This window comes from Heterodontus francisci, chromosome 8, assembly GCF_036365525.1.
Source record: "Heterodontus francisci isolate sHetFra1 chromosome 8, sHetFra1.hap1, whole genome shotgun sequence".
Lineage (NCBI taxonomy): Eukaryota > Metazoa > Chordata > Chondrichthyes > Heterodontiformes > Heterodontidae > Heterodontus > Heterodontus francisci.
The window spans coordinates 70,516,580-70,533,330 of NC_090378.1; the positions used below are offsets into that span (position 1 = coordinate 70,516,580).

General features: G+C 40.7%; 1 protein-coding gene across 1 annotated transcript in view; it reads right to left on the bottom strand.

Moving 5' to 3' along the window:
• Positions 1-16,751, bottom strand: part of dnajc6 (DnaJ (Hsp40) homolog, subfamily C, member 6) — a 174,579-nt gene that overhangs the window by 95,031 nt on the left and 62,797 nt on the right. The window contains 5 exon segments of the mRNA XM_068038062.1: positions 1,669-1,768; positions 2,513-2,628; positions 2,630-2,664; positions 4,075-4,124; positions 12,441-12,579. Of these exon segments, the coding sequence (XP_067894163.1) occupies positions 1,669-1,768; positions 2,513-2,628; positions 2,630-2,664; positions 4,075-4,124; positions 12,441-12,579 (440 nt within the window).

Consider the following 16,751-nt stretch of genomic DNA (forward strand, 5'->3'; position numbering starts at 1 on the left):
TGGGAAGGTGGTCGTAAAATGGAGCGGGAGGCTCCGGGAGGCCTTCCCAACCCGATTCCACCATTTTACACCAGTGGGCAGTGGGGGTGTGCAAAATGAGCCACTTAAGGGCCTTGGCTCGCCCCACATGGATTTTACATGTGGGCAAGGCGGTCGGCCGAGGACCCAGAGAAGCCACCTGGAAATACCCACCACCCAACATGTCCCCCCTTACCGCCCCCACCCATCCGACCACCCTTGCTTCACCAGGGCCCGACCAATTACCCCTGGCAAGGCAACCAAAACTTACATTTACTCCGGCTCAGAAGGAGGACGTAAAAAAAAATCCGATGGCACAAATTTCGAAGAGCAGCAGGGAGTTTATACCTGCTGTCCTAGCCAATATTTATCCCTCAGTCAACATCAATAATGAAGAGATTATCTGGTCATTATCACACTGATGTTTGTGGGGCCCAGCTGTGCACATACTGGCTGTAGCATTTCCAACATTAAAACAGTGACTACACTTCAATAGTACCTTCGTTGGCTGTAAAGCAGATCAGGATGTCCCGAGGTCACGAAAGGCACTACATAAATGCATGTCTTTCTTTCAAATTATCAAAAGGTAACAAAAGCAAAACACTGCAGATGCTGGAAATCTGAAATAAGAACCTGAAATGTTGGAAATATTCAGCAAGTCTGGAGACATCGGACCTGAAAAGTAGGCCCGGATTTTACGTTGGGCGGACGGGAGCTGACCACCAACTAAAAAGTCAGTGGCGAACCCGCTTCAGCTCACCTGGGGATCAGTTCTGTATTTTACGGGTCCCAGGTTTTAATTGTTCCGTGGCGGGGCTTCCACCCGCTTGAAGGAGTAAGTCCCGCCTCATTGAGCTGCCGGCTAATCAAGGCAGCTCTTAGTCACAGCAGCACCACCAGGAACGGTGGCCACTGATAGGACTGCAGTCCAGCTGAACACAGAAGACGACATTGGAGCCGGGAGTAAAGGATTGGGGGGGGGGGGGGGGGGGGGGGGGGAAAAGAGGGGGACATGTTGGGTGTTGTGTTGGGGGTATTTGCAGGCAGCTTCTCTGGGTCCTCGGCTGCCCACTTGCCACATGTAAAATCCGTGTGGAGGCGAGCCAAGACCCTTGAGTGGCCGTTTTGCACCCCTACTGCCCTATGTAAGTGGTGGCGGAATCGGTCGGAAGGCCTCTCGGAGCCTCCCGCTCGATTTTACACTCTTCCCCGCCCCGCCCTCCCCCCCCCCAGATGCTGCCAGACCATGCTGAGCTTTTCCAGCACTTACTGTTTTTATATCCAGATAGAATTGTTCACACTGTTAATAAAAATGAAAGACAAATTCAAAGTTTTCATTAGGAGAAAGTGCTCAATAAAAGCTGAAAGACACGAAGTCTGAAAATAAAAAATTTTATAATCTGTAAACTAGTTTTTATTATGGCAACAATGACATCAAATTTGAAAATTTAAAAGTCAAGTTTACTTGACAACTAAAAGGAAAATGCTTCCAAGCTTCTCCCATCTATAGCTGAGTCCCATTGACTACCTGGACTAAGGAAGGTTGCAGAGGGGAAAATTAGTCAATGTTTCAAGTCTTGATCACTATCCAGTGACATTCCTAGGAAAGTGCATGTGTGAACGTCAGAATCAAACTTGGGAGTGACCTACCCCATGGTTGAGTAGTCCTGCACAATCAGGTCTAGAATCACACAAAATGACCATTTGGGAGAGGATGCCCTCATGTAACTGAATGCCCAGTGTGAACCAGCTTCAAGAGAGATTGGGGATGGGGGTGGGGAAATAAAATCTGGACAACTATTTATTTACATTACAATAATCAAACGACAATTTGTTTGGATCTCTTTAAAACAATTTCATTGACAAAGCCCTGATCAATCAACTTTCTACGGACATTCCAAAGTGCTTCACCTCCAATGAATTGCAATTTATACACAGCACAGTTGGACAAACATGAAATGAGAAGAATAATCATATAATGTGGTTTTTTCCCCCCCCCCAGTACTGGGTTGAGGACAAATTATTGCCGGGACACTCAGAACTCCCTTCTTTCTTTGAATAGTGCCTTGGGATCTTTATTGTTTTCCTAAATCATCAAAACACACAGACCAGGCATGCCTGTTATAAAGGATCAATTGTGGAGGCAAACAGCTGTTCCAGGCAAGGGCAAAACCGTGGTCACATCAGTGACACCAGGGTCACCAGGAGCATGGGACAGAATGGCAATAATGGTACAATGACACGTCAGTTATTACCTGATTACAAAGTCTGTGAAATGCCTTGGGAACATTTTAACTCTAAAGGAGCGATATAAATGCAAGACGTTGAATGACATCATACTTTTACAGATCAGATCCTATGACTGCTAACACAGTCTGCCAAACATTTATAAAAATTTTATCAAAACACAAATTAACCATCTCACACTAAAACAAAGTGCATAAATATGCTTTTGTAACCAGCAAATATCCATGAAGCTAGCTACATACCTTACCTCGATTGTTGAAACTTGGCACTTCTGTAAGATTTCTGAGATAAGTTGAAGATAGTATAATGATCCAGGTGTCGTGAATCCAAAAATGATCGGACATCATCAATTTGATTCTTGAAAACTCAACTCCACTCCTTCAGCAGGATAGGATATCACTGGCAGATAGCGGGGAAACCAGTGTCAGCTAGATATATTATCGCCTAAACACATTTAATTAAAAACAAGATTTCTGCTTCATTTGACTCTGGGGAGAAAAGACGACCGTGGCGGCGTGGTCACGTCGCTGGACTAGTAATCCAGAGCCCCAGGCTTGTGCCCTGGGGCATGGGTTCAAATCCCAACACAGCAGCTGGTGGAATTTAAATTCAATTAATTAATTTTTTTTTAAATCTCAGTATGATGCCATGAAACTAATCATTGATTGCCTTAAAAGCCCATCTGGTTCACTAATACCCTTTAGGGAAGGAATCTGCCATCCTTACCCAGTCTGGCCTACATGTGACTCCAGACCCACAGCAATGCGGTTGACTCTGAAATGGCCCAGCAAGCCACTCAGTTGTCAAGGGCAATTAGAGATGGGCAACAAGTTGCTGACTTTGCCAGCGATACTCTCATCCATGAAAGAATAAAAAAAATTGTGCCATCTCTCAATGTATATATTTGCAATAGAAAACATGGAGTCAGCAAAGTTCTTCGTCTCCAACTGTCCTACTCCTTCCACAATTCCTACATATTTTGTCCAATATACCCAACTTCGTTAACTTACAGAGAGAAACAACCAGCTATAAGTACAATTTCCAAGAGCTATGATTACTTTATTTGCATTCCCTCTCCTCGTTCTTTTCCATCTCTTCATCCTCCTTCCACTCCCTAAAGAGCTGACAGTTCAGAATGCATGCGCCATGAAAACATGTGGGCCAGACAATTCAAACCTACTCTAATATAGTACACCATTACAATTGTTGAAGGATACCATATAATGACTGGGCCAAAAGGAACAGGACTCATCTCTGTTTTAGGCCAGGAACTTTGGGCAATCCTCAAATATGCAACTGTGAACTCTTAGCAATCAGCTTTAGTAATAATACCACTTACAGCAGAATCTCCCAAAAACCTGCATAGATGAGACAACTATCTTTACAACCCTCCCTACATATTAACCAAGTACTTCCAAGGTCCATAGCAGCAAAATATCCCAACTTATTCCAAGCACAATTCATATAAATATTCAAGAACTTAAAATTGAAGCAAACCACTTTGTGTATCAATGTATGTGAACAAGAGGTACAATGCTTGGAATTTTGAAAATCAAAGTGCATAATTATGAAAACAGAAGGAAAAGCTTCAATCAGCCACCTGAGGGAGTCCTAGGAACCTCTGAAAAGGTGTCATGATGCAGGTTACAACTGCCTGCACCATCCTCTTTGATATAAGAGTTGTATGGACTAGGGGAGAACTCAAAATGGATTAAAAAAAAATAAAGTGTCTACTTTACAACAAGATCCTTAAGCTAAAAATAATAGGCTTGAACATTTAAATTGCAAAAATAAAAGCATGCATTGTACCTATTATCCGTGATGTAATGTAAGAAATATTAAGTTCTCCTTTGGCGTAACTAAAACAAAACAAAAAAAAAATTTAATTCAACAATACATTGTTCAACAGAATTCTGAAAAGTCTAACATTAACATATAAATATCTATCTAAAGAATGGTTATATATTTTAATATTTCCTTTTTCCCCTTGGTGAATTTTATATAAAGATGAAGGATGTTAGCAATAGGAAAGACAACCCATATCAAGCATCCAATGTCAACATCAAGCACTCCCAAGCTAAAAGCTGATTAACACATTACTCTGTCACAATCATGCATCTCAGGTTCAACGTCAAAGAGTGCCTCCGACTGCAAAGATTATTTTGCCACCTCTTGCAGCAATTGTTCTAATGGTCTACATAAATGAGATTACCAATTGAATGTTGATTGATACAAATTAAAGGCAATTTTTCAGAGGGCTCCTGCCCACTGGAACTGAGTTGAGATTGCCCAAATTCATTTCATTGCACCAAGGTGTTAAGAATATAAAAATCAAGCTTTTTCATCCCAGAAAAAATTCACTGCTCTTTATTGGAAGCAGCTATTCTTGCACAATTAGATTAACAATGACATCCACTGAGCTAGGACAAGAGTCCATCTCAAATTGCTCCCACACTCTCTACTCATTAGAGGTCAGCAATCAGATCAACCCTGTGAGGAATGCTGGGAAATAAACCTATATAATTTAACTTTGATTTTTCTTTCACTCACTCAATAACAGGAGGAATTATGCTAATTGGGAGAAGATAGTCATTCTGGCAGTGACTGAAAAGCAACCAGGAAGAGATACCTTGGCTGGTTTTCCTTTTAGTGCGTTTACTATCAAATTGGCTGAGCACTGGCTAGAGATCAATGCTGAAAACTTTCAAATCTCTAGCTCAGTTTCACTGCAGTCTGTGCCTTTACTTTCAAGCCATTGGGAGTTTTTAATCAATTAATTTAAATGTGTTGCAGATGTTGGTTGATTTATTCTGTTTGAGTCACTATTTAGTTTTGATACTAGAAAATTAATTATTTCAAATGCAATAAGAGCAGAATCTCCGTGGCTGAGATTTTTTGTCTCATTCAAAAATATATAATCTTCCATTCTCTGGTTCTTCATTCTTATCACTCCCATCCACAATTTGTCTTTATTTCAATAATGAAAAAGTTAGGAAACAACAGTTCTCAATTATTGGTATTTGGAGTTATGCTCAACAGTCCAGGTAACCAAGTGAATGAGCCGCAAGTACTCTAAGCAACATGCTACACCTTTTGGATCTGCCTTAGGTATTCTTTTGAGTACAGCTGTGCTGGTCACTTCCATAAGCAATCCAAGCATCTTGCATTCAGCAGTGTGCCTGTTCTACTCAGTAGCTAATTCTGCAACAGCATAACCTAGGGGTTTAGCTACAAAACCCTTGCAATCTGAAATAAATATCAGATCTTTCACCTTTAACCTCACTTACATTACTCCAATCTTTTCACAGATTTGCTATGAAACATTTTAGTAAGACACAGATAGATGCAAATTATTAAAAGAGCTTTACTTTACACAAGTGCGCATACAGAGTGACAAATGCAAACAAATTTCCACCATGTTTCAACAAATCTTCCTCAACATAGAAAAATAATAGAACTATACCACCCGTCTCCTATTAGCAGCCTCACTTAAGCTTTCTTGGCCAGTCTTTTGATCCTGACTTGCTCTGGGTTTGAGGTGACAAGGTTTCAGCTTGCTGTGCCAGGCTTCCGCCCCAGATCTGCCTGGCTGACTGACTGACTACCCCTTGGGCTCCCCCGCCCCTTTTTTTCCTGTATTCAGCCCCTTTTTTTCCTGTATTCACACCCCTTTTTTTCCTGTATTCACACCAAGCAGGGGGGCAGTTCCTCTGACTTCAGTAGGCCAGTCAATAAAACTGACCTCTACCTTTCCTCCCCAAGATGGGGTCTTCTGATATTCTCAACAAAAATAGTGACTAGAATGTTTCAAAGAATCTGGGATGAGTCAACTGATTCTCATTGTCTCGGTTTGAAATAGACTGTGCACTACAACATTTCAGGAAGTAGCTAGTCTAGCATTAATACACATTTTAATCACTGCAGTTTGTGGCTTTTTTTACAAAAAACTAATTGCTCTAAAACTCAGCACTTAATTAATTGCTAAATCTTTACTGTGAAGAAAAATAAATGGAAATTTCTGAAATGTGACAAGAAACTTGTAGTTCCAGGGCAGCAATTGAAGTGGGTTTCCTTGCCTTCTGGCAAGGGGTGGCTAAAGCAAGGCAGGGTTCTCATTCTTAATCTCTATCAACTGACCCTTGCCAGAAAATGTATATGTGGAGGTCAAGCAAGAATAGGATTGGCTTGGCCAGTATACCCATACAATGGCACAGTATACCAACTCAATCCAGCATCCAACACAAAGAATATTGAACAACCACTTCCTCAATGTTGACTGCTGGCACCTGCAGAACTGTGTCTCAGGAAGAATCGCTACTTTCAAGAATAGCAGCAAACAAAAACAAAGCACAGTTCAAATGAAATTAAAAGATGATAAATGAAGAATGCAACAAAAGGAATGGTTTCACCACTGAGCTAATCTCCCTATATAATCAAACACAGTAAAATAATTTTATAGATATACTAGTAATGCTAGCATTGCTTACAGACACCTTAAGGCACAAGCAGGGTAAGAGCAGTGGGTTGTGTTTAAAAAAAATCCATTGATGTATTTGTATTAGTGCAACTTGTGTACTGTTACATAATATTTAATTAATCTGCACTGCAGTTCTGTACTCCATCAGAAACATCAGACAATAATTGATCCTAAAATAGCAAATCACTCACCAGTTGGTCCCTCATCTTCATCATGACTTCCATTTATCCATACAACTGACATCACAAAATATTGATAAAGCATTGTACAGCCAAATATTTCTTTTCAGCACATGGTTAATTCTATGCAGGAAAATAGTGCTATTCAATGTTATGATCCCCAGACATTCTTTCACAGCTTAAGCTTAGAAATGCAGTTGAAACTCTTTGCTTTCAATAAGCTGTTGAGCATTCATTAATGAACAATGGATCTCCTAATGTTGGGGCTTCTGCATGCACAGAAGGCTGGGAAACCAGCAATCTCACACATGCAGAAGACAGGAAACTGTGACTTACACGCAAGTGTGCCACTGAGAGGCAAAAAAGAGCAGCAAGGGCCTCTAACCTCTCAGATTGGGCTGTGCAGAGACAAGAAACACACCAGGACAAGGCACAGCTCAAAGTTACTTGAATGGAGCAGCAGAAGGCAATGTCAAGGTGCAAGAGACAGGATGGCTAGCAAGGAAAGATTATTGGAGGTTGTGATGAGCACTTCCATTCTGTGTTGCACTTTTAACTTATATTTTGAATTTCTAGAAACAGAAAAGAGGTTAATACTCAAAGCCACCAAGTATTTTTCAACAGAAATGCCATCACTTCAAATTTCCAGAGCCAGAATAATGGAGTGTCTGAGGTGTTAACTGTTTAATTAATTAGAGCCATTGCATTCAATCACAAAATTGTTCACCATTGCAAAAGGTTGATTATCCATGGAGAGTTGCAGTCAAATATTGCATCATGTTTCAACATAATATATTGAAAATTGGTCTCAGTAATGGTGCCATGAAACTATCATATCATCGATTGACTTAAAAATCCATCTGGTTCACTAATGCCCTTTAGGGAAGGAAATCTGCTGTCCTTACCTGGTCTGGCCTACATGTGACTCCAGACCCACAGCAATGTGGTTGACTCTTAACTGCCCTCTTAAATGGCCTAGCAAGCCTCTCAGTTGTCAAGGGCAATTAGGGATGGGCAACAAATGCTGGCCTTGCCAGCGATGCCCACATCCTATGAAAGAATAAAAAAAATCTTCCAAAGGGTTTGGGAATATGCCTGTGGTAATCTTGAGCAAGAAAGGAATCTCACTGCAAGAACAGCGAGAGGTCAGAGAACAAAGCAGGCAGAAAGACAGGGAGAGAAGCAGCACCTCAAGAGAAAACCAAGAAAAAAAGAATCCATGAGTGATGGTCACAAAACAGCAGGAGTGGGAATTCAGTGAGACCGGAGGGTGGGACGAAAAACAGCTAGGGGTTGGGCCTAGACTCTGCGTTCACAGGAAAGCAGAGCATTCTGCAGAGCAAGACCAGCAGGAGGATAAAAGAGTAGCCACAGAGAGAGACCGGTGGGAGAGTAGAAGAGTCGCCGCAGAGCGAGAACAGTGGGGAGGGTAGAAGAGCTCTAGGGAGGGTTCAGAACAGAACATCTCATTTGGAAAAAAAATAAAAAGTGTGACATCATAGGAAAGCTGCTAAGTGATTAGCTGGTGAGTATTTCTCCCTTTCTCTCTCGAAACTAGGGCATTCTTTCAAATCAGGAGCCAGAAAATTAATAACCTCAATCAGGGTGAGTATAGCAGTGAGTAAATTAAGAGTAGTAGCACAGAGCAGGTCTAAAGGCATTAATTAGAATTAATAGTTTAAAACAATATACCAATTAAAATTCTAAAAGAGGGAATAGAGGTATTTTTAAAAATATCGTGGATGGGAAGGTTCAAACTTTGCTTGTAATTCCTGTGCCATGTGGGAACTCCAGGAACTTCATGTCTTGGGGGACCACACCTGGAGGAAGTGTCTCCAGCTGCTTCAGCTTGAGCTCAGGATTTCGGAACTTGAGGGGCAGCTGGAGTCACTGCAGAGCATCAGGGAGGAGGAGAGTTTCCTGGATTCCTGAGAGACAGAGCAAGTCTGCAGGGACATCACAGAAATGTCCAAGAACTACAGAGTGGTGATATTGGGGGAATTCAATTACCCCAAGATCAATTTGGGATAATGTTAGAGTAAACGGAAAGGACAGGGAGGAATTTCTGAAATATGTTCAGGAGAGCTTCCATGATCAGTTTGTTCTCATCTCAACGAGAAAGGAGGTATTGCTGCATCTGGTGCTGGGAAATGAGTTGGACCAAGTTGACCAAGTGTCTGTCAGGGAGCTCATGGATAAGAGTGATCATCGTATCATAAGGTTTGGAGCAGTAATGCAGAAAAGCAAGGCACAACATAATGTAAAACGTCAAAGGTTGGAAGGCGGCTACTTTCATGCAATAAGAAGGGATCTAGCCAGGATAAAATGGAGCCAAAACTGGCAGAAAGAGCTGTATCGGAACAATGGGGTGTCTTTAAGGAAGAGATGCTTCAGGTACAGGCTACGTATATTCCAAAAAGGGTGAAAGGTAGGGGAACCAATAATAGGGCTCCTTGGATGACAAGGAAGATGGAGATTATGATGAAACAAAAAAAAAAGAAGAGGGTGTATGATGCATGTCAGGTGAATGCTTCAAGTGAGAACCAGGCCAAATACAATAAGTTGAGAGAGAAGAGGAAAATATATCCAGCAAAGACTGAATGAGAATAGAATGTCAGTGAACATGAAAGTGAACCCAAAAATCTTTACAGGCATGTAAATAGGACAGAGTATAAATATATGCTTGGAGACACAAGGCAAGGGGAGAATACTTAGTGAGTACTTTGTATCGGTGTTGCCTAACAGGAATCTGACAAAATATATCAGCAGAAACAGAGAGAGTAGAGGCAATGGATAGGGTACTGGCTATGCTTAAGGTAGATACATTACCTGGCCCAGATGACTTGCATCCCAGGTTGTTAAAGGAAGTAGGGGTGGAGATAGCAAAAGGGTTTGCCATAATCTTCCAATCTTCCCAACTTATGGGGTAGATGCAAGAGAATTAAAGAGTGGCAAATGTGGCATCCTTATTCAAGAAAGGGTGCAAGGAAAATCTCAGCAACTACAGGCTAGTTAGTTTAACTTCAGTGGTGGGTAAGGTTTTAGAAATAATAAATCAGGAAAAAAAAAACAGGCAGTTGGAGAGGTTTGAGTCAATTAAGGATAGCCAGCACAGATCTGTAAATGACAGATGATGCTTGACTAATCTAATTGAATTTTTTGAGGAAGTAACACAGAATGTTGATGAAGGAAATGCAGTGGATGTTAGCTATATGGATTAAGTATGTGTTTGATAAAGTACCACATAAAAAGGCTGGTTGACAAAGCTCAGGCTCATGGAATAGGAGGGTCAGTGTCCAAACGGATAAAGAAAATTGGTGTAAGGTCAGAAAATAGCGTGTTGTAGTAAATGGTTATATTTCAAACTGGAGGATGGTAGACAGTGCTGTTCCCCAAGGATCAGTGTCAGGACCACTGCTTTTTTTTTTGCTATATATAAATGACTTAGATCTTGGAATACAGAGTAGAATTTCAAAATTTGCCAATTATATCAGACTTGGAAGAGTAGCAAACAGTAAGGATAATATCAATTGACTGCAACAGGACATAGATAGGCTAGCAGAATGGATATAGAGGTGGCAGATGGAATTTAATACTGACAAGTGTGAGGTGATGCATTTTGGCAGAAGGAATAGGGAGAGATAATATATACTTAATGGCACAGTTCTAAAGAGTGTGCAGGAACAAAGGAACCTGGGGGTGCATGTGCATAGATCTTTGAAGGTGGCAGGACATATTGAGAGTGTGGTTAGCAAAGAGAATGGGATATTGGGCTTCATAAATACAGGCACAGAGTACAAAAGCAGGGAAGTTATGCTGAACCTTTATAAAGCTCTGATTAGGCCCCAACTGGAGTATTGCATCCTGTTCTGGCCACCACATTACAGGAAGGACATGAGGGTCCCTGTGAGGGTGCAGAAGAGATTTACTAGAATGGTTCAGGGATGGGGGATTTTAGCTACAAAGTTAGGTTGAAAAAGCTGGGGTTCTTCTCTCTGGAGCAAAAGGAGATTGAGGGGAGATTTGATAGAAGTGTACAAGATTATGATAGTCTTAGATAGGTTAGACAAGGAAAACCTGTTCCTATTAATGGCACATGGACTAGGGGAGACATACTGAAGGTTTTGGGCAAGAGATCCGAGGGAATGTGAAGAAGAACTTTACGTAGCAAGTGGTAATGACCTGGAATTCGCTGCCCACGAGGGTGGTGGAAGTTGTGACAATCAATAATTTCAAAAAGAAATAGGATGGGCGCTGGAAGGAAATAAACTTGCAGGGCTGAGGAAATCGAGCGGCGGGAGTGGGACTGACTAGATTGCTCTGCAGAGAGCCAGCCGATGGACTAAATGGCCTCCTTCTACACCGTAATCAGTGTCAGTACTGCAGCCAGAGAACGTAGCACTTGTTTGTCTTGCACAAAACAAGTTAAACATGTTTCCAAACAGTAGCCTGTTTTGCATCGAAAGAAGTGAGTTTCTAATTTAAAGTCAATGGTAAAAGAGAAAATGAATGACCTCCTAGTACTTAAATATCAGGAAAGTAGAGAAATGCACGGTTCACTGTTTGACACTTGTATTCACGTGTACTAAGTCTCAGTTTGCCAAGAGTGTACATTCAGTCCATTTTCAAAAAGAGGTTCATGTGATGGCATGTGACACACTGCAGTAGCTGGTGTACAAAGTAAGGGTTCCTCCTTACGATTCCTGGGGCATACTATTAACCTATATATTGGGCAGATAAGGATGCACTCTATCATAGGGGACACAAAGCCCAATTATGGAAGAACCCGAGAAAATCTCGACACAAAATACAATGCAGGTATTGAAGATGAACTGCATACATTTTCTGGCATTTTCCCCCAAGAACTGCAAAAATTAAGATGGGTTTATATTAAAAATTTTATTTTGAAAAACATTTAGTTATTGCGGGAAAATATGGTAGCTCAACAAATTTTGAAAAAAAAATCAAGAATATATTTGGTTCCTTTTTTTTCCGAAACACCACATTTTTAAGCATTTAAGTTTTAGTAGCATTTAGTAAATGTGAAATCAGCATGATGCACAGCTTCTGCCAGACAACCTCTCCATATCCTACAGATATGTTGAACACTTTATTGGCACCACCAGAGACAGACATTTCAGGCACTTTCCCCAAAACTTGAGGTTGGACACTTTCCTCACATCCTAGAAGCAAGTGGGTCACATGCATAACAAGATCTTAATTATGTAAATATAAATGATGTTACATACATGCAATTTGAAACTGTTGTTACTCACAAAGCTAATAAAAAAAATAGACATAACATGATCAATTATGTTAGCAAAATTACATGTCCAGTCATTTATTTTCAGAGTTACTAACAATTAGAGTTTACATAAGGCTACAGGTCATCAATACTTCAGCTTCAACTCATTTGCTTTTTAATAGATTACCAAATCCCATCCCCAAGAATTGCCACATAGCCCACTCTATACAGGACTGCATGCATTTTCACTGCAGATTATTTCCCAACAGCTTACCTGGCTACAGACTGTATCACTTTTGAGGAGGTGTCTTTCAGGTTGTCCTTTAAGTTGCTGAAAAGTCGTCCAGCACCTCCTTTTACCATATCCAGCAGTCCTCCCCCAAAGGTGGGTTCCATATCTGGAGATGAGGTACCTAGTAAAAGCATCAAATGCACTATTACAGTAGTATTGTAAATTTAAAATCCAGTTCCAGCAATGCATGTAAAGTCCAAGTTATTACACAGAATTTCTTCACAGAGCAGAGTTAGAATTGGGAATTCCTTGCCACAAATTGGTGTTGAAACAGAATCCACAAATTGCTTTAAAAGGTAATTAATGGTTGCTTGACAAAGTGGGTAACAAGCAAAATGAGAGTAGCCTAGGTGGCTGATGAGATGTGTAGAAAAACACCTGCCTGTTTGATTCTATAGCATTTTTCTTACACACAATGAAAAAGTTGAAAGAGCAAAATAAAAACGAGACAAGTACTTTTTTTTTTAAATGAAGTATTTAGGGAATTCCAAATATCAGGAATGACAGTTTCAAAGATTTGGTTTCCATACTGTGTTTTAAAATACCTCCATGCTTATAAATACCTTCAACAATAGCAGAGCTCTTAATTAAAAAGCATCAGGATCAATATTAAGGTGATGAAACAGAATAATTTTACATCAAGATATATATGCCATTCACCAGCAGCTGGAACCTCCACTCCAAAAGGTATAAAACATTACTCTATATATGCAACAAACTAATATAAGCTCTGAGTTGTGGATTTCCTTTGCATATTTCAGAGCATTAACTTGGTTGTTACGACCAGGTGAGAAAGGTGTCTAGGGGTCCCTTTTAGCCTTCACCTGGACTTCCTGTAACAGGGTTTTATGTCAAACACACTGTGTCTTAGCTCCCCCTTCTTCACCGCTTTCCAATTATAAGATAAAGAAATGAGCACAAACAGGCTTTATGTTTAAAGAAGAAAAGTGAAATTTATTCAAACTTAAACTCTAATTCGGATACACGCCACGCCCCACGCTGGCATGCATGTGCAATACGCACATGCAATCAGAGACAGAAAAGAGAAGAAAAAAATAAAGTACAGGGGTTTGTGGCAATCGCTGAAAAGGGGTTTTTGGTACTGTGCGTCGAGCTCGCTGTAGTCCTTGCTTGTAGGTAGATCTTGCTTTTCATTGGGAGCAGTATTCCTCTTAAACCTTGCTCACAGTAGAAGACTTTTCTCTCTTGGGGTTCATATGTCTTCAATGGATTCCGAAGCTGGTGAGAATGAGATGAGAGCAGACAGGAGAGGTCTTTTCCAGTCCAGGAGCAAACAGCTTTCTGAGTTCAAATTCTCTGGGGCCAATTTAAAACTCCCCTAGTTGGTCAGCAGGTGGTCCCGTGACTGACTGGTTTGCCCAGGTCTCTTTTGTGGATTGGGGAGCAGGGACTGGTTTGTTTGTTCCAACACTGTCTGCTAGTATGCAAAAAACGTCTTTCCAGTCAGGGGCTTGGCAACCCCTTGTAATAGGCGTTCTTTTCTTCCCAGCAACAATTTTAAAATGTAATGTCCAGGTGGCGAAATCCATGTGCCCCATTCTTGGCAGGTGGGGGCTTGCATGACAATCTATTAAATATTGCGTGTACTTAAGGCTCAGGTGTTCTATATAAAATCTGAGGAGCTACTGGGTGGTGCAATGGAATACAGTCATGTCTTTTCACACTTCAATTGTTCAAATCTGTTCCAGTCTGACAGGATTAAGAATTCTCCTGGAGGCTGGAAGGGTCCTGTGTGTGTTGGGACATCAATTTTACAGTGCACAACTCTTGTAGAAAAACAAAGGGAATCAAGGAATTTGATTCCAAAAATCAGCAGTTACTAATCTAATAAATTAATGCAATTAAAAACAATTAGACCGATTCAGTCACTACAAACCAAATGACTAAATTACAAAAGGGTGAATTTGCAGAAAGCAAATATCACAGTATCCAATATAGCCACTGTATTTGACTTATTCAGTCACAAGTCACTGGCCCTGTTTAAGTAGTTAAACTTCATTGAAATGAAACTATGAGCAAAAAATTTACTGCTCCACTTGCAAGTGCGACCTTGACCAGTTATCAAATGTACTTTTTGTAGTTGGCATGACAATGCAATAGCTCAAACATGCATAATGGTCATTAAAAACATGACTTTAAGCCAATGCAAGTTCATAGCACCATAAAAAACAGAAAACATTCTGATCCTACTACCCACACATCATGCTTATTTTTGGTATAAATGATAGACACTTACTCAAATGATATAGCACCAGGCTTCCTACACAATTAGCTACTAACGCCATATTTCAAATGCAAGCACTTTCATAGAATCAGAGAAACTTACATAACAGAAGGAAGCCAGCCAGTCATGCTTGTACTGGCTCGCTGAAAGAGCAGTCATGCTTACTTCTACAACCCTTCTTTTTTGTCCATAACCTAGTATTTCCTCAGCCTTAAATAACTGTCCAATTCAGTTTTAAAATTATTTATGGAATCAGCTACCACCACCTTTTCAGATGCAATGTTCCATGTCCTGCCAACTCAAGTGAAAACAATTCTCAACTCCCTTCTGCCATGACTTAAAATCTATCCCCTCTGGTTGTTGACCCACTCGCCAGAGGGAGTAGTTTTTCTCTATCTATTCTATCAAAACCTCTCAACATTTTGAAAACCTATATGAGGCCACCTTTCAACCTTCTCTGTTCCAAGGATAACAGTCTTAACCTGTACATCCCTCCTCATATCTGAATCCCTCATCCCTGGTAGCAGCCTGGTAAACTTCCTCCGTACCCTTTTTTTTTTTAAGGCCTTTACATTTTTCCTGTTGCACTGTCCACAACACTTCAGTTAAGGTCTCGCTATGAACCAAGTTCTAGTGAGATCTCTCTGCTTTTATATTTTATGCCTCTATTTATAAACCCAAGTAACCCTTATACTTTTTAACCACATCAGTCTGTCCTGACACATTTAAGGATTTGTGCATATGAATACCAAGATCTGTCTGCTCATCTACACTTGCCAAAATCATGCCATTTATAGTTTACGGTCTTTCCATATTAGTAATCCCAGAGTGCATCACTTCACACTCCATCTGCCATACTTCTGCCCATTAGGGCGGCACAGTGGCGCAGTGGTTAGCACTGCAGCCTCACAGCTCCAGGGACCCGGGTTCGATTCTGGGTACTGCCTGTGCGGAGTTTGCAAGTTCTCCCTGTGTCTGCGTGGGTTTCCTCCGGGTGCTCCGGTTTCCTCCCACATGCCAAAGACTTGCAGGTTGGTAGGTTAATTGGCCATAATAAATTGCCCCTAGTATAAGCAGGTGGTAGGGAAATATATAGGGACCGGTGGGGATGTTATTGGAATATGGGATTCGTGTAGGATTAGTATGAATGGTTGGTTAATGGTCGGCACAGACTCGGTGGGCCGAAGGGCCTGTTTCAGTGCTGTATCTCTAAACTAAACTAAAAATTTCACCATCTTGTCTATGTCATCCTGAAGTTTACAACCATCCTCATCACTACAGACTATCAAGTTTATCAGCAAACTTTATAATGCTGCTCCCCATAGCTGAGTCTAGGGTCATTTACTAAAAAAGTTTAAAATACGAAACAGACCCAAAACTAACCATTGGGCACCACTACAAATCATCTCCTAGTTTGAAAACATCCATCCACTACCACTCTCTGCTTCCTGTCACTGAGCCAACTCTGGATCCATACCACCACTTTTCCATTAATTCCACAGCCTTCATCTGCTTAACAAGTCTCCCGTGTGGCACTTCACTGAAAGCTTTCTGAAAGTCAATACATACATCTACTGCACTACCTTGATTAATCTTCTCGGTTACCTCATCAATCAAGTTAGTCAGGCATGATTTGCCTTTAACAAATCCATGCCGATTCTCCTTAATTAATCAATGCCTTTCCAAATTAAAAGTTTATTTTTTCCTTCATAACATTTTCCAATAACTTTCCCACCATCGGTGTTAGGCTGACTGGCCTGAGATTCCCAGTTTATCGCTCCCTTTCTTGAATGTGGTATTCCAGCACTACTCCTGGATCCAATGATGAAAATTTTCCAAATTAAATCTGAAAATTTCTCAAGAAATAGCAACTAAAATCTTCAATTATTCTGTATAGATTAGGAAGGACATTGGAAGCTTTTCAGATAAATTTGGACAGAGGAAGGAAAATAATCCACGAAAGCTATTGTGCTGCTGGAGTGTGGAAAATATCGCCTGTGGAAAGCAACTGCTCAGACACAAAAATTGCAAGTTCACAAAGAAAGACT